The 23,459-nt window shown below is 41.1% G+C and overlaps 2 protein-coding genes across 2 annotated transcripts in view; one reads left to right on the top strand and one right to left on the bottom strand.

The window, feature by feature from the left end:
* Window positions 1-23,459, bottom strand: part of LOC126440335 (molybdenum cofactor biosynthesis protein 1-like) — a 370,799-nt gene that overhangs the window by 105,225 nt on the left and 242,115 nt on the right. The gene's annotated exons all lie outside the window — the stretch shown is intronic.
* On the top strand, window positions 10,201-10,940 carry LOC126440337 (cyclic pyranopterin monophosphate synthase-like). The gene has a single exon (XM_050090625.1). The coding sequence runs from the start codon at window positions 10,247-10,249 to the stop codon at window positions 10,892-10,894; it is 648 nt and encodes a 215-aa protein (XP_049946582.1). The 5' UTR covers window positions 10,201-10,246; the 3' UTR covers window positions 10,895-10,940.

Below are 23,459 nucleotides of genomic sequence, written 5' to 3'. Positions count from 1 at the left end.
GGGAATATTACAATTAACATCCTGTTAACGACAAATTAATTAGAGATGGGAAGCAGCCCCAGATTGGAGAAGGAAATTGGACGGATAGCTGACTCCATAAAAATTAATACATTTCATACTGTGCTCGAGCACAGGCAATAAAAAACAGTGAGCAAACATGATGCGTGTACTTGTTGCCTCAGGGTCTCCTGCGAAACTGAGGTCCTTGAGTAAGCTACATCACACTGCTTCGTTGTGTACTTGTTGTCAAGCCAGTTTATGAAGTACACATCCCTCTTCATTTTTATATAACTTTGTTTTGAATGCACTGTACAAGAATATTGAATACCTTGAAAATTATCGAGTTCAGCCATCCATTCACATGTAATATTCCAACAGCTCCATCACCGATGAGAGCCTTCAGGGGTGTAAAACGAGTAAGTGAGAAGTGCCACTGAACTACTAACAAACATTTTCATCTACTACTAATCTGCTCACATTAATCATTATTCAAGGGGATCAGTTCTACATCATTTTATTTTTATAAATATACAGAGAAGCAACTACTTGAAAAAAGCCAATGCTCTGCTACTTAAACTGCTCTGCCACTATTTTGATTTAATACTTCATGCTAAATGGGCATTTAATTTTACACAGGACACTGTCATCTAAACTTATTCTGATAAATTCATATACTTCCTTCTTGTGCAATGCCCTTTATGCTGTCAATGTCACGTTGGGACCGGTACAGTAGTTTCTGTTCTGTGGAGGACCAACCGTACCTGCACATAGGCTATTATTATGATGTAATCACCGCTTCAAAAGGCATTCCTGTCTGCTCCTAGAGAATATGTTGCATGGCTAAATATGGTCTTCTGTTAGAAAGTGTTTGTGTGTTGTGTATTTGAGGTGGGACAGGTAGGTAAATTCACATATCCAGGTAAATTATTGGTGTACTGGCTAATAAAACATTTTTTACTTTAATTTTGAATATTTGGGGATTTCCCGACTGCTCCTAATGTCGGCTGGCAGATGTTAAAAGGGTGTTGCACCTGAATATAAAACAGTTTTCTTAACCCTAAGCTTCAATGCATATTCTCTATGGAAATTATTTATATTGTGATTGTTATGGTTGCAAACTTTGCAATTAATGCTAAATTCTCTCTTGTCCATTTCAGCAGCTCAAGGTCAGCATATCTTGCTGCTATGTGGAGGACCCAGGTCCAATTCGTGGTAATGCCTTTTTTTTTAAGGGGCGAAGCTACTCCACACCCACACTGACATGGTGACCATCACCAAAGTTCTACCATCACCTCCGTTTGCTTCGTTACAATTGAGAAGTGCACAGGATGTGGGGTCATGATGTTGTCCGTAGGATTACCCACTAATACAGGCACTTTGAGGCGACAGAAGTGGTCGAGAAGTGAGCAGAACGTAGCAGTTTTAAGGGCAGAGGGAGAAAAGTGCCGAGGCAAGCACCAAAGGAAAAGAACTTCTGCAATAGTCTGGACAGATAGTAAGAGCAGTAACAGTTTCTTTCTGTCTGCAAGGGTGAGGTTGTCGTTAGTTTTGGGTATCGTGCGATGCTCGATACCATTGTCGCAGCTTAAAACACTCTTTACGAGTGTCAGTCCTATTGAGGAGGGGTACTCCTGGGCTGTGCACCTCAGTGTCTCCTGGGCCACCTGCAGCATCTGTACTTGTAACATGCCAAGGTCGTTATACGAGTGGTCAATTGGCCATAAAGAGGTTTGGTTGGATATGTTTATGTTTAGTGTGCAATACTGCTTTCCCGTATTGCCAGTTGGTCAGCTAGATATTTGCAGCTGGCAATGCCATTTAGTTTTGCTGTAATGCAGGGATTCGCCAGTGTTTATTTTGTCTGTGAGCTTGTGCTGTCCACAGGTGATTAATTGTCCCTAGATAGAAGTGTTTTTCAGCAGTTGTGTTTTCACCCGTGGTTGTGGTCGTAGTTTCCCAGGTTAAGAATGAAATAATTGTCAGAGTGTCTCAAGTTCCTTTACAGTCGTGTGGTGAGTTTTTTGAATATCTGTGTGTGAGTCTCAAGGCAGTATTCTCTGTGAAGATCGACAGTGTGTGTGGACTGTGGTGCACTTCGTTGTGTATCACCTGTAGGCGGCACAGGCGGTCAGAGCCACATAACCCCAGACTGCAGCTGCATGTATCATCATGGATCTAATCAGTATCATGTACACAGACCTCGATACCCTCCTATTCAGTGTGCTTTACCTGTTGAGCTTAGAGTAACACTGTTTGAGCCTTGCATTTGCTCAGTTGGCCAGTCACTGAAGTATTTGACTTTCACACTGAAACGTATTGGGCGTGTGTGTAGTGTTATTTGTCTTCAGTCTTAATGTGGGGTCCTGCCCACTCATCTCATATAGGGTGCCTAAAGGATGCTGCATTCTCAAAATGCTATACAACAATTCAAGCAAACAACATTAATAGTTTTTATTACAAATAAGAAGTTTGACAATGCTTAACCTGGAATTTACAATGGTGTCGCAAGCAATAGGCGACATGCAGTATAAATCCGAGTCCTTTGCTATGTACAATGTTCGTGCAAGTTTGACACACAGTTTGTGGATCACTAATAACTGTTATTGTAGCATTCAGCGCTAGGCCTGTCCGTATACTGTCCTAATCCTGTCCAAATACTGAGTGGCCGAGGCTGGCAGGAGCGGCACTTATATTCTCTTTGTCTAGGGACCTGCTCCCGTCGTGGTGTGGTCCTTGCCAGTGGGCTATTCGCTGACGGTGTGTTCACTGCCTTCTTAGCTCTTGCAATCTTAATTTTCATTCCAGAGCTTGTGGGTATGCCAGAACACTTAATGATTGTGCAGTTGTTATGGTTTGTCAGTGAACAGAACTGCTTCACACTTGTCAGCATTTGCTTTAACACACTGTCGTTCCAGCTAGGCAGTTTTGTTTGCAGTTGCAAATTATGCCTGATGGTTTCCAGTCTTGCACTAGGATGGTAATGTCATCTGCATAGATGGTTGCCATTGTGTCTTGTTCAGTTGGAAAGTCATTGACGTAGAGATTAAACAAGAGGGGCCCTTGGATGCTGCCTTGGGGTACTCCCACTTGTATACTGTGTTGTGTTGACTGTTTGCCCTGAACGTCGGTGTTGAAGCTTCTGTGGGTGAGATATGAGTGTGTAAGATGCATGAACTCGTTGGAGAGACTAGCAGTGCAGAGTTTTCGAATGAGACGATTGTGCCGTAGATGACTGAAGACCAAGAACAGCACTCCTGTAGCTTTGTTGGTGTTGGGGGTGTGTGTAATATGTTCTACTACACCGAGGAGTTGTTGTGTTGTGGAGTGGTGATTGCAGAATCCAAATTGCTCCAGTCTCAGCGAGTGATTGGTGTTGCAGTGCATAGTAAGATGTTTGAGAATCATCTTCTCAACAATCTTATTCAGGGAGCTCAGCAGGCTGATGGCTCCATAATTTTGTGGTAGGGAGTGGTATTTCCCTGGCTTCCTGAACATCAGGACAGGGAAGTGTTGATGTTGTAGAATGGTATTCGTCATATGTGTGAGATGCTCTATAGCTTTATTTGTGAACTCCTGGGTGACACGGTTTTGAAAGTGATTGGGACCAGGAGCTTTTCTAGCTGTTTTGTGCTTAATAACCTGTGTAATTTCATGTGTAGCAGTATGTATTGTTACATTGCACGTGGGCTGGGTTACAAGCCATGTAACCTCCTGGTTCATTTCAAGTAGCAGTGCTGGATTGGAAGGAGCCAGATTCAGTGTGAATGATGTTGCTAGTGTTCTGGTCATCAGCTCATGCTTCTCCTCCATGGAGTATGCTGGTCTGTAAGGCGGTGGTAAGGGCTTTGACAGCTTCAACAAGTTTCCTGCTTTGTGTAATTTTGGGAATTTGTGGGATATGACTTTTCAAGCATTTCCTTGAACAATGCCCAATTCACACGCTTGTAGCTCAGTATCCTGTGAGATTCATCATACTGCTGTGTTTCTGCCAAGTAAAGTATTACAGGTGTTTGGTGAGGCCAAATCATGTATAATTTCAATGTTGATTGTGACTATAATGCCAATCACATCTAATGTCTATCACATTTAGTCTCTGTTCCCCGTTTTAAGTGTCACCTCAGCTGGCACTAGTGTAATGTAGTTTGGGCGCAGTGCATGTTCGCATAGTTTTTTTGCTAATGGTGTTTGATCTTTGTTAGTTCCAAGCAGAGTGTTTAGCATTAAGATCACCAGTGGCTATTAGTCACTATGCTATGTTGAGTATTGTGCTGATATCGCTTGTTATGATATTACCAGATCAATTGTATATCGATATCAATGTAGTGTTCACTCAGTTGACTTGACCCTAACAGCTGTGGCTTCTAGTCTTGCAGGTTCAGGGATCTTAATATTTGTGTATTCTTTGTCTCAATATATGATGATTGCTGTTCCACCCACAGTTGTGCCTTCAGGTGGTCAGTACAGTAGATGTAATATCTTGGGAAGAGTAGTTGTTTGTGTGACTGGAGTTAAGCTTTGTTCATGAGAGCATTCCAGATTCCCTTCTCCTCCATAAATGCAGCTAGCTCTGCCCTTTTGTTGCCAATCCCATCTGCATTCCAGAATAGCATCTGAGTCAAAGTACTGTTGTTTGTGTTTTGTGGTGTATTATCTATGGAAGAGTGTGGGCGGTGTGGTGATAGCAGTTTGTATAGCAGCCATGCAATGGCTGGGTGTAGCCGTCATGAGTTTGTGCATGCGTTATGATGAAGAGCCTCAAGAGGATCTTAAGCCACGTGAGTGGGGAATAGTGTCTCCACTATGCCTCTGATTGTGGTGAGAATGTTTGTTATGTCAGCCAAAGTGTTGGCGGTGGTGTTGGTGGCTGGTGGTCCTTATGTTGGTGTACTGGATGGGCTGGCTTGTGTGTTATTCATGGTTCGTATTTCATCTGGGGTCACCTGTGTTATTGCTGTGGTGAGGGGGGCAAGAGTGTGAGTTACGGTTACATTGTTCCTTTTAATGTGTTCCTATGTTTGTCTGGTCTGTTGTTGGTGTATTTGTTGTGGTGTGATAGTGTCCCCTCTTTTGTTTTTTGGGTACCTCTGTTTCATTTCGTGTGTTTGTGGTTGCCCTAGTTTGGGTGTGTCTTCTGTGATATCACGAGTGTCACAATCTGGCCTAGACAGAGTTGACTTGGTGTTGTCTGGGACCGGCAGTGTTGTCATCAGTACAGGGGCAGTTTCTAGCATTGCAGGTGTGGGTTGTGGTTCTGTTGTTGTGGGAGTGTGCCATGAGTTTGTAAAGCTCTGTGCATCCTCAGTTCATCCACTTCCACTGACAATGCCAGTAAAAGAGATTCCACACCTTACTGGTTGGGGGGTGGGGAGTGTCTTGGAGCTGTTCTGGTTACCACTTGTCTGTCTTTGGCACTTTTGCACCTTAGAGCTTCTTTGTATGCTGCACACCATCTGTAGTTTGCACATGGACCCCTCCACATTTGGTACATTTGATAGTTGTACCAAGTTTAAAGTGTCGTGCTACATGGTTACCAGTGCATTTGCAGCACTGTGTGCCAGTTCACATCGGGTGCCGCACGGCCAATCTGCTGGCAGTGGTGGCACTGTTGGGGGACACACGGAAGTGTGTATATTTCTACTACGACCATGTGAAGCAGGAGCATCTGCGTCAGAAAGTTGCAGGAGTAAGCTGTGTCGTCCAAATCCACTAAATAGTTTGGCTGCAGTCTGTGTGTCACGAATCCCAGAATTCATCTCATGCTCTCACAGTCCCAGCTGAGAGCTGTGATTATACCATGAAGAATGTCATTGAGGGTTGTGGTGTCAACTCCTTTCATGATGTACATTCGAGTTTTTCCCCCTTGGGTGCTATATTTATGATACTCAATTCCCCCAGCTTTGACGAATTTCAGGAGATTTGTGCAATCTGTTTTGTTGCATACATACAGTGATACATGGTCCCTTGTGAGTTTTGTGTTTGGTATATTGTGGGGAGTGACATTCTACAAATGTCTTTTTTAGCTTGCCGGGGCAAGTGTAATTGTGTATTATGACCAGTGGGAAGCCAGTCGGTGTAGTGTTCTGCGTAGCGGCTGGGTTAGTGTTGTGTAGTTGAGGTGCTGCAAAATTGTTTGTATGGGCGCTCATATTACTGATGCTCAGAACTGGTGTTGGTAAAAGCACGCTGCATTTGCCGTGTGAGTCAGTAGGCTCAGTTGTTCGTGTATGTTGCTGCTGATTCCATTTTGGACCCACCAGCTTCGAAGGTCCATCTTTGTTCCACGGAGCTGTCACTTCCAGCTCGAGGACTACTGCGGTGATATTGAGGGCCTCTCTAGTATATTCACTGGTGGTGTGACTGGTGTTGGTGTTGCTGTTGCTGTTGCGTTGCTTCCACCCATCAGTTGGACAATGAGCTCATGCTGTCTCCGAGCCATTGCTTATTTATTTGTGGCAGCAAAGTCCAGATTTAGCTGGTTCATCACTTACTGATAGGTGGCAAAGCAAGACAGAAACATTGAAGGGAACAGATGGCACTCCTGCCTCTTGTGCTGCAGTCTTGCTACGGGTCGTTGGGTGGGATCTGCTCGGTGGATCTGCCGTCTCCCAGACATAAGGATACTTTTAAGGATAGAATGTGGATATGAGACAATTTTACTTTTTCGTCTGAAAAGACGATTTTGCTTTTTTAGTGTACATACAGAAGAGGGGAGTCCTTATGACTCACTTGTGCAAGATGCAATGCACAGTGCAAGAGAGCACGGGTGGTGGACAGCAGGCCTGTACTGGACAGTGTTGTCCAATGTGAACGTGCCCCGGACACTGAAATACCCTATTAAAGAATGGGAGAGTCACACTGGGGAAGTTCCAACCACAGTTGCAGGAACTTTGAGCCAGAACTCTTGGCCACCTAGCACTGTCAAGTGTGTAGCAGCGTGTGCTTATTAGTGACACTCCAAAGAGTGTCCTGTGGCATCTACGCCAGTTTTAGCGTATATGTAACACAAATATCCTCTCGCAGCTACTGCAGGTACAGGGGGAAGGCAGCTGCTCAGCTGCGACTCACCCGTAGTACTGCCCGTAGTTTTCCTTGGTGGGAGGACTGGAACGAGGTGCACCAAGCCTTGTGATGCCCATTGAGGAACTGTTGGACTGAGGCGTAGTGACTCTGAGGTCAAGAAAGCTGGCAGTGACCAGAACAGGGTGTGCTGACTCACCCCCCCCCCCCCCCCCCGACGATACTGATTTCAGTGATGCCATTGCAGAGGATTACACTGTGGTTGGTCATCTGGTTTTGATGTGGGCCAGAACATGAAGCTTTCCTTTGCCTTTTTTTGCTAAATTGACTCTTACTTCTTGGCACAAACACCTATACAGAGCAAATGTATTGGCACCCAGGGTTTGGTTATTTGGGGGGGGGGGGGGGGGGTTGGGGGAGTGATGGTTTGTTATTGTTTCCACCCCCCTCACCCAGCTTCCCTCAAAAATGCAACTCGCTAGCAACCTCACTGTTAGCATACGACAGACATCTACAATTTTAATAACAATAATAAACACACAAAAATATATTAAATTATTCAATATAATAGTAACAATACAAATAGGTGGATCAAAGAAGGAAGAAAACATAGGACAAACAAAAGAACTTCAGAAAGTGTAGAAACTGACATGGACACACTATAATAAAAGAAACATTTCAGTACAAGGCAAACACATGCGCTACAATACAGTTATAGTATCAGAAGCACTCTTCGCATCAGAAATGACCACAATCTGAGGACCAGGCACCACAAAGCAGAAAGAATACAATGCAAAATCCTCAGAAAATTTTTTGGAGCAGTGTACAGAGATGGCATATGGATGAAGAGATCAACCAGAGAATTATAAGAACACAGAGGCAGATTCAGTCACAATCAGAAAACACCGACTAACATTCTGTGGACACATACACACAATGAACAGCGACAGATTCACAAAGGGATTTAGGATGTAGTAAATGCCTAAATCAAAAAAAACCAGTTGGTTTCAAGAAATAGAAGAAGGCTAAAACGAGCAGGAATCAGAATGGAAATGATGAATGAAAGAGACAAATTCAGAATCAAAATTATGAACATAAAACTTGAAGTAAAGGGAAGGAAGAAAACAGAGAAAATATGTACATATCAAAGGAAACAAGAACACAGTCAATGAATGAAACGATTTTGGGAAGAGAAAAGGGAGGAGGAAATAAGGAAAAATCTGAACAATCACGTAACAACCAAGTTGAACTCTGTCAAAGTGTGTGCTCACCATCATCATTTCAATAAACATTATGACTGAACAGAGGTCTGCAAACACATGTGAATGAGGGGAATACTGTTTCTATCAATGATTTCCAACTGTGTTCGGGAAGTCATTCTTTCTGTTGTTGTTGTATCGGATCTGTTGTTGACACCTGGTATGTTCAACCCAGTGGTGTGCAGCTTTACCCGGCTGGAATGTTGTCAATCAGACCAAAAGCATGTCCTTGTGGGCAGACCCTAGCACGAGCAACTGAAAAGTGTCCTTTATTACATGTAGCTTGTCATTGCTGGAAGAACTTGGCATTTTTGACACACTTCTGTTTCCATGCTACCTCCTTCTCCAAAAGTTATGTGTGCATTTGGAAATTGGTGAAGTAAAAAATATAAAGACATCGTGTCGTTCTGCCACATCTGTCTGTAGTGTGCATTTTGGGGTGCGTGTACGATACAAGGCATTTAGGTATGGTGAGGTTACTTAGCCATTAGTGTTCACAATGGCTGGCATAAAGGAAACATGACAAGTATTACATTAGAAAGCAACAGCGATAGCTTTCCGACCGCATAAATTCTACTAGGCAGAGTCAGAAGCAGACACAGTGGCCTGTGCCAGATACGAGGGTTGGAAGTAGCTGAAATGTGAGTCGTGGGACAGAGAGAAAGAGAGAGAGAGAGAGAACACACAGACAGCACCATAAAGCATTCCCCATCTCTTTCTGCACGGAATGAACCACACTGCTGCCTTCTTAAGGGCACCCCAGTATAATATGTTGTTTGGGAAGTGGGTGGTAGTTATCATCATTGCAATGACCTCCCCTTATATCCACTCCTGCAAGATTGTGAAATCTACAGCCACTGAGGAGATTTATGTGAGATGTTCCTATCAACTTTGTGTAATATTCATATTGCACACTTCTGCAGACAAAACAGATTTTCGACATTAGCTTAGGAAAGAAAAGAATCATCACAGATCATTAAGGTCCAAAGAACTTGTCTTGAACACTGTAAGGGATCCGTGATCCCACAAACACAGATTCTAGTATCTGACGCCCAGGTCGATAGCGGACAGGAGTCGATTGTCGAGCGCTGCAGTAGGCAGTGAGACTAGTGCTGAGTGCGCAGTAGTATGGTAGAGTGTCGAGTGAGAAGTAGAGTGGGAAAGACGGCCAAGAATGGTGGTCTAGTGAGTTGTAAACGGTAAAATTCACTGGAGTATGACGAGTGAGCATGTCCCCCTGATCGTCGTGGGGTTGACTCTCACTAATGCCGATTCGCGAGTGATATGAAACAGAAAGTGACAAGTGCCAAATTACGTGTTTCGTGTCAACCGCGTCAGCCAGCAACAACCATGGATTGCAGTGAGGATTGTAGTGAATGTTAACCATCAGCATTGCCTGTGACAAAGTGCTGAAAATCAGCAATCAATAAAAAGAGATAACCACAATTAGACGTGTAAGGCAAAGGTAGCAACAGCCTCAGAATTTGTGTGTTAGTAGGAAATATATATCAGTTGTACATCGCAACCTTTGTGATACTTAATAATAGACAAACTTTCAATCATTAGCTATTCCGTCTCAGAACAGCCGCATTCGGTTGAAATACTCCTGAAACCACAGCAGAACAACGCAGAACAACCAATAGCCTTTCATCCAGTAAGCACACGGTCATATATCATAATAATTAACTGTTTTGTGGCTTTGGTAAATTACCCAAAATCCAGTAAAGGAATTAATCGGGGGTGTTTCAACACGAATGCTTAAAAATTCTTTTGTAGTTAACCTATTTTCAGATTATGAAGAGTTCTTTGTTACAGCTTGTATTTTTGTTCCAGGTGGCCCTGAACTTGATGGCTGTAGTGATGTTGTGAAGGCACAAAGTCGGAAGTTGTTAAACCTTCAGAAACAAGATTTTCAAAAGTACTTCTTCTCAGATACCAATATTTCGCCCCTGTTTGTGTCGGATACACAGATGTCTCAGTTGTTGTCACATAATTTGAGTGTAGTGACTGAATCTAGAAAACAGTTTCTTTTGCTTCCCTGTACCCCAAGCATTATGTGCAATACAGGACTCCTAACAAGACAAACACACAGAGCACAGCCCTCTGTCTTCTCTTGCCGTTTCTGCAGTTTGGGAGCACAGTCCGGAAGTCTGACTCATGTTGACCGGACCGGCAGGGCGAAAATGGTCGACGTGGGTTCGAAGCTGGTGACAGAACGGACTGCTGCAGCACGAGCAAAGGTTTTTGTGGGACCCGAACTGGTGAAACTCGTACGAGAAAATGGCCTGAAGAAAGGTGACGTACTTAGCGTTGCTCGCCTGGCGGGAATTGTGGGGTCCAAGCAGACGTCCAGCCTTATCCCTCTGTGTCATAACATATCTTTATCCTCTGTGGCTGTGGACATTGAACTGGACTCTGCTCTCAACTGTGTGATTGTAACTGGCACGGCAAAGTGTAGAGGGCAGACGGGTGTGGAGATGGAAGCTCTCACTGCTGTATCGGTGTCTGCCTTAACAGTGTACGATATGTGCAAAGCTGTGAGTCATGACATTGTGATATCTGAAATAATGCTTCTGGCCAAAAGTGGGGGAACTAGAGGAGACTTCCACCGGACATGAGCATCTGTGTGGGGCAGTGAAATAAGTTAAGTATACCTGGTGTGATGTAGGCAAATTTCAAAGTCTGTTCATAGTTATCATAAATAATATACACATCGAAATGGCCTGAATATGAGTTTCACCTTTAATTTCGAAAAAGAGAGAAACTTAATTAAAAATAATTTGTCAAGTTGCCCATTTACAAAAGCTTTTCAAAATGTGATTTACCCTTAACCAGTTTTTTTGTAGTACACTGTAGATAAATTACACACAAAAACAAAGCTTTCAGTTGCAGTTTTCATGTAAGACACTCTTAACTTCACTAACATTCATTGTTTTGTCACTGTCAGTATTTTTGTCACTCTCCTCCCAAAGTACAGTCGCGTCGCTACAATCCCGGGCATTGCATGTGCAGCATTTCTTGAACCGTACCTTTAAAAAGCACATCTGTTAGATGAATAACTGTGAGTTTGAAATTTGCAACGTAACTGTACCGAATTCCAAATCTCTCTCTCTCTCTGTGCCCTCCCCCAGCTGTGTGGTAGTGTCCTCTGTGTTGCTCTATTGTCTCAATTTTTGATGGTCCCATGCTGTGAAAGTTGAGGTGAAGTGTTCATTCTTAAATAAATAGTGTGTATCAGCTCTTTTCTCCTAGGATCAGGTTGTCATTGCTGTGTTCATTGATGTAAAATGACACTTTTTTAACAGTTCCTAAAAGGTGCACCACTTCATTGACACTTTTGCTCAGGTGTAGAGCATATTGGCCAGACTAATTTACATGTTTCAGCTTTACACTGTATGGTATCCTCTTTTTTAAAGGCCTATTATCTTTCTTGTGTGTGACTTGTCCAGAGATTGAAAATGTTTTATTTTGTAAGTTACCAATCCAGAACAGGTTTCTGTCAATTTAATTCTTCGGGTTTTTCCAGAAGTTTGCTGAAATTCCCGAGTTGTCCTTTGCACAGTCGGACATCATTGTCTTCCTCGCATATTTCGGTGACATTAGTTGTTGCTTTCACAAAGTGCTACTTGAGACTGACCGTCAGATGGAGCAGGTCTGTAATTTGTTCCCTCTGCCTTCGTGCTTCATCTGCAATCTGCTCTGACAGACATCATCCTCGGGTATCCGTGTTGCGTGATATTCCGAGTGTCATCTACACTCACGGGCACGATTCTTGTGTGTTATGTTTTCAGTCCAAGCTGGTTGGTAGAATTCTGTTTGCAGGCTGTCCCCGTTTGGGGACAAGGATCGGCAGGGCATGAAACCCTAATCTTTTATCTTTCAGTTAACTCAAATGTCGAGTGTCACTTTTTTCATGTACTGCAGTTACAAATATAAGAAAATACAAAATGAAAATTTCTCAACATAGTCATGTTTCTTTTCAGTATGTTTCTCAGATCAGTACACTGCAATGTAAATATTCCATTAAAAGAATATATTTTTGATTGTTTCTTCAGTCAGAGATGCATTGCCTTTTTGACTTAACAATCAATGTCAAATCATTGTCCCTCAAACAATCCTGCAGGGGTTTGACAATGTGAGACCATGGCTTTATGGAGCATCACCTAGAATTAGCTGCCGTCTTTTCTGACATGATTTTAAATCAATGCTATCATCACTGTTTCTTTTGCTTAGGGTTTTGAGTCTAGGAATGATGCAAACAATCAGCAGTTTATTTCTTTGTTATGTGATCTTTTTTCTCCTCCCTAGCCCCCTTTCTTCCTTCATTTGGTAGCCTTGAGCAAATTGAATATTCCTGCTTTTGTTTGTATTTATTAATCTGTTTGTGCCTCTAATTCTTAAAAGACTTCATTATGACACTAATAATCTGAAGCAGCAAATTTGGGGAAAAAGAGCTGCATCCATTTATGCTGTTGTAAAATGGAGGAATTGGTTGTAGTTGGAAAAAAATCTGCCTTTTACAGCTGCTGATTTTTGTCATTTATTTTACGTAGCCCACCCATGATCTACAATCAGGTCTTCTTTTTTATGTTGTATTTTTTATGAGAATGTTGAAACATAGATGATTGTTATGCATCTTTGCAGCACCTAAACTTGAATATTGTACTTAAAAATGTTATTTGTTGTCTTTTTTAAATTAAATTGTTATGTTAAAAAAGTGAATTAAATGATTGTTGCCTGTGACATAATTTTGTAGCAGCTAAAAGTAAATGCTGGTCTTCAATATTTTAATTGTTATAGTTTGGGGTATGATTGTTGTAATTAGAAAATGAATATGTGCCTTGTGCACTATGTTGTTACAGTAATTTGGAGTTTATTTTGTACATCATCTGGTGTAAATTATAAGAATTTAAGCAAAAACTTCTGTCTCTCAACAGATTTCTTAATAACACTATTCCAGTAACTGGATATGCATATTGAAATATCTGTGTTGTATATTAGATTCTATGACCTGTACCGAGGCAATATTTTGCGGTTGCAAATTTTCTTGACTATTATTAAGTGTGTGTGTGTGTGTGTGTGTGTGTGTGTGTGTGTGTTGCTTATGCCCTACATACGAGTCCTCCAAGGTTCTTATGATCTGACCAATGTACGACATGCCAAAATGCTACAGCTGCATGGGGAGATACAATTAAATCCCATCCCCCTCTCTCTCTCTCCCTCTCTCTCTGTCTCTCTCCCTCTCTCTCTCTCTCTCTCAAAGATCGGCAGGTTCAGGAATCTAACACAGAAAGAATTTAATCACAGTTTCTTTTTCATCTCTATCATACAATGTAGTCCAATTTTTTGCTAATACAGATATAACATTTTGTGATTTATGTTGTGTACTCTTCAAAAGATCTAATGATGTCCTCATTCCCTTCCTATAAACAAAACAAAAAGAAACTGACAATAATTGTCATTAAAGTAAAACACAGAACAGTGTCTCCATAGCATCAATGAGCACATCCTTTCAGCACCTTTGACCCAGGCAGTGAACACAGCAGCAGTCAGTCTATGACTTGCAGCAGGTGAATCCCAGTCAGCTGCATTGCTCATGCACCCCAAGTAAATAATAATAAACAAAATCTAACAATACACATAACCAAGTCTTGATTTGTGACAGTATACCGCTGATGACGAAAAAAATTAGACCCAAAGATTTTGAGATGTGGTACAATAGAACTTTTGCTCTAGTTGAAGCGGTAAGACACAAATGTTGTATTCACACTTTTAAAAAGCTCAGAAAAGTGTTATAACTTTTTCAGAAGTCTAAATCAAACTATGGAAACTCTCGGTAGGAACTTAGAAATATAGGAAATGATAGAGTGCTACTTACCATAAATACATGTTACGAAGTCTATTTTTTTTTTCTTTTAACAAATCTAGCACTGCATATTACTGCCAAATTAGTCATTACCTATGATTGCCCCAGTGGCAGAAGTATGTATAATAATGTCAAAACGTTTGTGACACTACACACTAGGACAAGCTCAAGTTTCAGATACACGTTGATTGCGTTCTGGATGATGCTATCTACATGTTCATCCACACTCTGCAAACCACTATGAAGAGTATGACAGAGGGTACATCTCACTGTACCAGATATTAAAGCTTGTTCATGTTTCAAGACCATTTAAATCTTTCTCTGCATGCTGTAATTAATCTAATATTGTCCTCACGGTCCCTATGGGAGCAATAGTTACAAGGTTGTAACATATTCTAGAGTCGTCTTTTGGTAAGCATACTTTCTTAGGATAGTGTACATCTTATCTTGAGGCATCTGCCAATTCAGTTATTTCAGCATCTCTGTGACACACTCCTTTGGGTCAAACAAACCTGTGACCATTTGATCTGCCCTTCTCTGCATGCGTTCAAATCACCCATTAATCCATTTTGATATGGGTCCCACACATTTGAGCAATATTCTAGGATGGATTATACAAATGATTTGTAGAATGACTGCATTTCTATGGTATTCTACCAAAAAAAATCTAAGTCTTTCGCCTGCCTTACCCCTGAGTGGGCCTATATGACTGTTCCATTTCATATCCCTACAAAGTGCTCCACCCAGGTAATTGTATGAATAGACTTAATCCAAGCAAGACACCCTGATACTGTAGTCATACCACACTGCGTTTTCTTCATTTTGCAAAATGCACGATTTTACATGTCTGAACATTTAAAAGAAAGTTTGAAATTATCAAGATCTGACGAATGTTTGTACAATTTCTTTCAGACTGTGCTTTATTCTAGATAAATGCACTATCTGTGAAAAGAGTGCTTTACTATTAATATTGTCTGCAAAGTCATTAATGTACATGAACATGAACAGGAATGGTCACAACATACCTCTCTATGACACATCTGAGGTTACTTCTACATCAGATGATGACTCCCCAGCCAAGATAACATGTAAGTCATTCCTACCAAAATATCCTCAATTCCAGTGACATATTTCACCCGATAACCCTCACAGTAGCAATTTTGATAATAAGCATCAATCTGGCACTAAGTCAAAAGCTGTTCAGAAATCGAGAAATACTGCCTGCACCAGTCGAGCCAGGAAGACGAAAGTTTGAAGGTCAGGTTGACAAAACAGATTTTTAATACTCTTGATAACAACCTTTAAGTTTCTGACGTAGTTCAGGGGAATGACAAAGGGATCTTTGACAGGCTGGATTAAATCTAGGCGGCGTCTCAGACCAACCAGAGTTACAACTTTAAAGGCTTCTACGCTGAGCAAATACAACGGGCTGTTGGAGGAAGAATGCAAAGGCAGCTTCTAGTAATGTGCAATTGCTATTCTGCATGGTCTTTAATGGCCATTATCAAATTTTAAAAAATTAAGAATAACAATAACACAGTACACAACAGGAAGGGTACAGCAGACTTTCCCTGATTGTTCCTTACATTATCTTTCCTTGATTTTTTTTTTTTTTTAATGATAATGTTTCTAAGTCTTTCCTGGTTTCCATTGAAAGGTTTGGATTGTTTCAAAGATTAATTTACACATTTTTTAATATTTTAATGTATTCTAGGACAGGAACTCAAAGAGCACAAGTATAAAAAAACTGCATGTAGGACATTCATGTAAAGCTTCCCATTTTTAACTGCAAGGTAATGGCAATCTATTTTGTTACAAGAAAATGAATTGGGACTTAGTTCTCCAGAGCTGATACTATTATAAGGAGTTGTGATGGAAGAACATGAGTTCCAAACAATGGATGCCTTGGATCTGTTTGCTGCTGCTTCTTTTTAATCTCTGCTGCTAATCCCATGAGTGAAAGATCTCTACCAATGAAAAAGTAGATTTGAATGACATTAAGTTTCTTCTCTTGTCGATAGTTGTTTCTACTGAAGAGAAATGAGTCTGGTCATCTTTGTCCATTTGCAGTAATTCAAAGGTGTCGTAGCACCTGACATGTATGCTTGAAAATAACAAACGATCAAAAATGTAATTAACAGAAGTATTGACAGCAGTAAGCTGTATTTATCACATTCAAAAAGTTTGTAATAGCTGTGGACCCTTGTTTTATCATGTCAATCCATTTGTGCCAATGGCTAACAGAGTACCATTCACCATCATGTCAAGTGGCAATAACAGTTTGCTTGCATCATAAATATTGAGTGTCAAAAGATAATTCTAACAATATGAAATAGGACAGATTGCTACTCACCAGTTAGAGCAGGCAATGGGCAGCAGACAAGCATACTGAAAAAAAAGAAACTGTCAGATACTATATACTCAAAAAAACACTTAGGTACTGAAGGAATTATCGAAATACCAAATAGGGCTGAAATCAGTAAATGTGACATACATGTGAAGACAGAAAAATAATTACAGTTTCAGAAAAAACTGGATGATTTATTCAAGAGAAAGAACATCACAAATTGGATGAGATGGTCCACCTCTGGCCCTTATACAAGCTTGGCTCTGGCTGATAGAGTTGTTGGATGTCCAACAGAGGGACATCATGCCAAATTCTATTCAAATGTCACTGTAGATAGTCAAAATCCCGAGGTGGTCTAACGGACTTCCCCATAATGCTCCTTACATTCTCAATTGGGGAGAGATCCAGCAACTTTGCTGGCCAAGGTAGGGTTTGGCAAGCATGAGGACAAGCTGTGTGCAGACAGGCATTATCTTGCTGAAATGTAAGCAATGTATGGCTTGCCAAGAAGGGAAACAAAATAGGATGTACAGTATTGTCAACAGACAACTATGCTGTAGGGGTGACATCCATGTCACCCTTACAGCATAGTTGTCTGTTGACCAAAAGTGATCTGTTACGAAAAGAAATCGCACCCCAGATCATCAGTCCTGGTAGTTGGACCGTATGGGATGTGGCATTCACGGTGGTATCCCACCGTCTGGGGCGTCTTCAGACGCATCTGTGATGATCATTGAGGCTCAGTTCATAGTGGGACTCATCACTGAAGCCAATTATATTCCAGTCAATGCAATTCCAGACCAGGGACATGCCTGGGGACACACCAGATAGCAGTGCGATACCAACCCGGCTGCTGGCTGCCATACAGCCAAACGAGGACTGATGGTCTACTGTGCCATTTCTTTTCATAACAGGACCTCTTTGGTTGTCATCTGTGTCACCATTACAACACAGACATCTGTTGACGATATTATAAACCCCATTTTGTTTCTCGTCATGACAAGCCATCATTTGCTTACATTTCAGCAAGATAATGCCTGCCCACACGCAATTTGTCTTCATACTTGCCACACCTTATCTTCGCCAGCTAGGTCACGGGATCTCTCCCCAACTGAGTATGTCTGCGGCATTATGGGCAGGGCCACCCAACCAGCTCATGATTTAGACAATACAATGTGCCACTTGGATAGAATTTGGCTTGATGTCCCTCAGTAGGACATCCAACAAATCTATCAATGCCAAACTTGCTCAAGAGTCAGAGGTGGACCAACTTGCTCAATTTGTGAAGCTCTTTCTCTTGAATAAATCATTCAATTTTTCTGACATTGTAATTTTTATTTTATTTTATTTTATTTTTTTTTTTTTTTGTCTGTGCACGTACATCACATCTACATATTTCCATCCCACACAGATAATTCTTTCATGCTGCATAATGTTTATTTTCATCTTACGAGTGTAATCTAATGGACAGAGCCCACCTCAGCATAGGGAGTCTCTGCTGGTTGGGAGTGTGGAGGTGGACAGACAGAGAGAAGTGTACTAGGGGGACGTAATAGTGTGTGAGGTTGGAATGGGAGCAGGGGAGGGCATTGAGGTGTGGGGCCACAGGAACGAAGCCTAGAAGCTCTAGCTGCGACATATTCTTCACTCCTGTAAACCCCGTTACCTAAACCTTTGCTAGTCTCTCTGTCTCACATATCTAGGCCTTTACCTGCTCCCACCCCGGCCTCACACCACCACACCTGCTAGATGAGGACTGTCCCATACTTTCTAATATCTAAAAATCTTCCTTCAATGTGCCAGTCTGCCACTCAGTGTCTCCTCTAGGTGGGGAGCAGAAAGCTATCCTATTCCATATTATTGTTATTCCATCCCAGATATCCCAATGCTTAAAAATTAATTTTAGGCTTGCCGTAAAGTATTACACAAACACTAATTGGTTATTTTTTCTGATATTCAAATTATATTTTGCTCTCATTTTTGTCCCTTTATCTAATCAACTTTGCATTGTGACATTTCTGACGAAAGTACGAGTTATTCAGAAATTAGGTAAAAAGTAGTGAATTCTTCCTTTGAATCACTCTCACTTTGTCTCAGGCACGAGCAAATGTGTGTACCTGTATATGCATTTAGTTGTATCAAATTATCTTCCCCAACACACAAAATGGGGGTCATTATTCAATTTATCTTGAAAGTATGTGTGAAATGCACTTTCCACAAAAATGCTCAGATGCATAACTCTCAAAATATGTGTTTGAACAATAGGTCTGGAATTTTTAAAGACAAGGTGAAGAAACCATTGGATTGTATAATTTTTTTATTAATCACAAAGAAACAACATGATTCAAAGACATCAACAACAGCAATGGAAGTTCAAGTGAATTGTCTGCCTCCAATTCTGATCACAGAGAAACACTCCAATAGGAAAGAGGGCACAACATCCTGCTCCATTTTCAAAAGCTGCAATGTCAAATATTACAACCTGTAACAAAAAAAGGTCATGTGATAAATATTGTTTACATATCGATTACAGTAACAGAGGCATATATGGTCTAATAGGAAGGGTGAACACAAGGGCAGGACATGGGGAACAATGAACAGATGAGATGTGAAACCACGGTAAGTTAATAGTGGTGATAATGCCAGTTAATTACATGGGTGGGAAAAGCAACCACTCTTGCAACTCAGAGCTACTCTTGTTTCTGCAACTGATCTTCCGTTCCTTCATTGTTCCTATTTTTCTCATATTAATAATGCTAGTTATAGAAGGTTTTCTAACTAAAAGCTTATTAGCATTTTGTAATGAAACCGATAAACAATACAGTCTCATTCTCTAATGGAAGAACACAGTACATCGCGTTCGTAAATAACTTGATCCAACAAAACAGTGGACATTCATTACATGACATTTAATTTTAAGTATCAATACAAACACTTACATAAAACATTATTTACACTCAAAACCCAATATTCAAAACTGATGTCCATATGTGTAACTGTTTACAGTAGCAATTATTAATATAGTTACTATTGCTAGCTTTAATATGGATTGTTAAAAAGTTTAGAAATGTTAACTTAAAAATGAACTGTAAGCAAAATCTTTTCTGTTAAAAAGTTAATGTTGAAACCACTGGAGAAACATTATAATGTATTATTGTAGTCATCATGTACACTGAAAAAAAAAAAAAAAAAATTGCAACACCAAAAAGTAATTAACGTAGAGTAATGAAATTTCAGGAACATATATGTCTAAGTAACTTATTTAAGTGATTAACATTGCAAGATCACAGGATAATATAAGTGCGAGATACACCATTGCAAATCTGATACACTAATGCATTGAAATCCAGTGTAACTGCCCGAATGTAAGCATGCAAACGTGCATGCATTGTGCTGGTTATGAGTTTGTGGGATGACGTTCCATGCCTGTTTCACATTGTCATCAAAACAGGGATGGTTAATGCTGTTTTTGGGAGACACTGGAGTTGTTCGATGATGTCCCGTGTGCACTAAATTGGAGCCAGACCTGGTTATCAAACAGGTCAAGGCAACATGTTGACATACTGTAGAGTATACACCCATGCCTCCATCTTTGCTACCCTCCCTGTTTACCTCTACCCTGTTGCTTCATAACCTGGGTTGTGAGTAACTGAATCCACTTTCTCTTCTTCCCCTTCTTTCCCCTCTCTCCTCCCTGACGAAGGAACAAAGTTCCAAAAGCTAGGATACGTAAATTTTCTGTTATGTTTTGTGTATCTATTGGCTGTACTGGCCAACCCCTCTATCTCTTTGTTAGTATTTGTTTCACGTCTTTATATGAGATTTTCCATCATCACAATAATGTTAGTTTATAATTTACGGACAGCCTAATCCATTATTTCCTGTCAAGGTTTGAAACTTTAGAAAATCATAAATTTTGTCTTGGTAAAATAAAGGTGATTAGATGTTTCCCTTATGCACATGTAAAAGACTGTCAGTTCACATCTACGTTTATAATCTGCAATCCACCAGGAGGTGCATGGTACAGGGTAAGTCCCATTGTACCAGTTATCAGGGTTTCTTGCTGTTTCATTCATGTATGGAGCGTGGAAGAATGATTGTCTGAATTTGTCTGAATGCCTCTGTGTGAGCAGTAATCATTCTAATCTTATCTTCACGACCCCTGTGAGAGCAATATGTGGGGGCGGGTGGGGGGGGGGGGCGGGGGGGGGGGGGGGGGGTTGTGGTATATCCCTAGAGTAATCATTTAAAGACAGTTCTTGAAACTTTGCTAATACACTTTCTTGGGATAGTTTACACCTGTCTTCAACAGTCTGCATTTCAGTTCCTTCAGTATCTCTGTGACACTCTCCCATGGATTAAGCAAACCTGTGACCATGCTGCGTTTCTTTGTATACATTCAATGTCTCCTGCTAGTCTCATCTGGTACAAGTCCCACACACTTTAGCAATAGTCTAGGGGGGGTGGGAGGGGGGGGGGTCACACGAATGACTTGTAAGCATCTCTTTAGTAGACTGATTGCACTTCCCCATTATTATACCAATACACCAAGGTCTACAACCTGCTTTACCCACAACTGAACCTATGTGATCATGCCATTTCATATTCCTACAAAGTGTTACACACACGTATTTGTACGAGTTGGCAGATTCCGACAGTGACTCACCAATATTATAGTCACAGGATACTAAGTTTATACATTTCTAAACATTCAGAGCAAGTTGCCAATCACTGCACCATGTTGAAATCTCATCAAGATCTGACTGAATATTTATGCAGCTTCTCTGAAATAGCACTTCATTACAGATAGCTGCATCATCTGCAAAAATCCTGATTTACAGCAAGGTCATTAATGGACAAGAACTGCAAGGTCCCCAACACACTTCCCTGGGGCACACCTGAAGTTACTTCTACATCTGATGATGACTCTCCATCCAAGGTAACATGCTGTGTCCTTCTTATCAAAAAGTCCTCAATCCAGTCACGTATTTCACTTGATACCCCATATGATCGTACTTTTCACAGTAAGTGTAGGTGTGGAACAGAATCAAAAACTGTTAGGAAATCAAGAAACACAATCTACCTGTTGCCTTGATCCAACGCTTTCAGCAAGTTATGTGAGAAAAGTGAGAGTTGGATTTCATATCATCTATGTTTTTGAAAACCATGCTGGTTGATATTGAGAAGGTAGTTCCGTTCGAGATACCTCATTATGTTTGAGCTCAAAATATTTTCTAAGAATCTACAACAAATTGATGTCATGGCTACTGGATGGTAGTTTTGTCACTCCTACAACCCTTCTTGTAGACGGGTGTGATCTGTAACTTTTTCCAAAAACTAGGTAAGGTTTTTTGGATAGATTACAGTGAGAAGAGAGGATAACTCAGCCACAAATTCAATATAGAATCTGACTGTGATTCCATCGGGGTCTGGAGCTTTGTTTAATGATTTCAACTGTTTCTCAACACAACTGACACTAATACCTATTTCGTTCATTTTTTCAGTGTACGAGGATTGAATTGGGGCAGTTCTCCTGGGTTTTTATTTGCAAAGGAACATTTGAAAATCGAGTTCAGAATTTCAGCTTTTACTTTGCTACCCTCAATTTCAGTTCCTGTCTCACTTGCTAGGGACTGGACACTAACTTTTTTGCCACTAACAGCCCTTACATACGACCAGAATTTATTTGGATTTTGTGAAATGTCATTTGACAATATTCTGCTACAGTAGTCATTGAAGGCTTCATGCATTGCTCTCTTGACAGCCAAACATGTTTCATCCAGCGTCTCTCAATCTATAATCCTACACTTTGTTTTACACCTATTATGCAGTAATCTCTGTTCCTTTAGAAGTTTTCTTTACAGTGACTGTATACCACGGAGGTTCCATCCCATTATGAACTGTTCTACTAGGAACCTATCTACTCAGTGCGTGGTCAACTGTTCTTTTCAAGTAGAGGAAGAGCACCTCTACATGCTCCTGACCTGTGCTGAAAGTTTCAAGTTCCTCACTGAGATAAGATATTACTGATTTCTACTTAGTTAACTGAACGCATAATAAGAGGGAAACATTCCATGCAGGAAAATATATCTAAAAACAAAAATGATGTGACTTACCATACGAAAGCACTGGCAGGTCGATAGACACACAAACAAACACAATCATACACACAAAATTCTAGCTTTCGCAACCAACGGTTGCTTCATCAGGAAAGAGGGAAAGACGAAAGGATGTGGGTTTTAAGGGAGAGGGTAAGGAGTCATTCCAATCCCGGGAGCGGAAAGACTTACCTTAGGGGGAAAAAAGAAAAGGTATACACTTGCACACACACCCATATCCAACCACACATACACAGACACAAGCAGACATTTGTAAAGGCAAAGCGATTCGGCAGAGATGTCAGTCGAGGCAGAAGTACAGAGGCAAAGACGTTGTTGAAAGACAGGTGAGCTATGAGCAGCGGCAACTTGAAATTAGCAGAGGTTGAGGCCTGGCGGATAACGAGAAGAGAGAATATACTGAAGGGCAAGTTCCCATCTCCGGAGTTCTGCCAACGCAGAAAATCTTTTTGGTTTCGATGCCTTTCGCGTTTTTGGGTTCTCCATAGTTGACTCTGTCAATATTGTCTCTGACGCTATTCCTTATGCTCAACTGGATTCCTTGTCGACTACATTTTCGTCCCTTTTTTCTCCCGGTTTAGGCTGTGCGAACAACTTTGAAGCTCATATCATGCTCAAACCCACGGCTCGGCCTAAGTTTTTTCGGGCTCTGCCCATTCCTGTGGCCCTTCAAGATTGGGTAAAACGGGAGTTGGATCGTCTCACTGCGTCAGGGGTCTTACTTCTTGTCACTTCCAGTGAGTGGTCCTCTCCTGTTGTTGTAGTTGCTAAGGCCAATGGTGATATTTGTCTCTGTGGCGATTTCAAAGCCACTGTAAATCCTCAATGCCTCATTGACACTTACCCTATGC

Source organism: Schistocerca serialis, unplaced genomic scaffold, assembly GCF_023864345.2.
Source record: "Schistocerca serialis cubense isolate TAMUIC-IGC-003099 unplaced genomic scaffold, iqSchSeri2.2 HiC_scaffold_1362, whole genome shotgun sequence".
NCBI classification, from domain to species: domain Eukaryota; kingdom Metazoa; phylum Arthropoda; class Insecta; order Orthoptera; family Acrididae; genus Schistocerca; species Schistocerca serialis.
Note: the sequence above shows the minus strand (reverse complement) of the source record. Positions and strands in the feature narration are given on the sequence as shown.

Excerpts from the sequence above, each read along its gene's own strand:
- LOC126440337 (XM_050090625.1), top strand. The coding sequence starts at position 10,247 with ATGTCTCAGTTGTTGTCACATAATTTGAGTGTAGTGACTGAATCTAGA.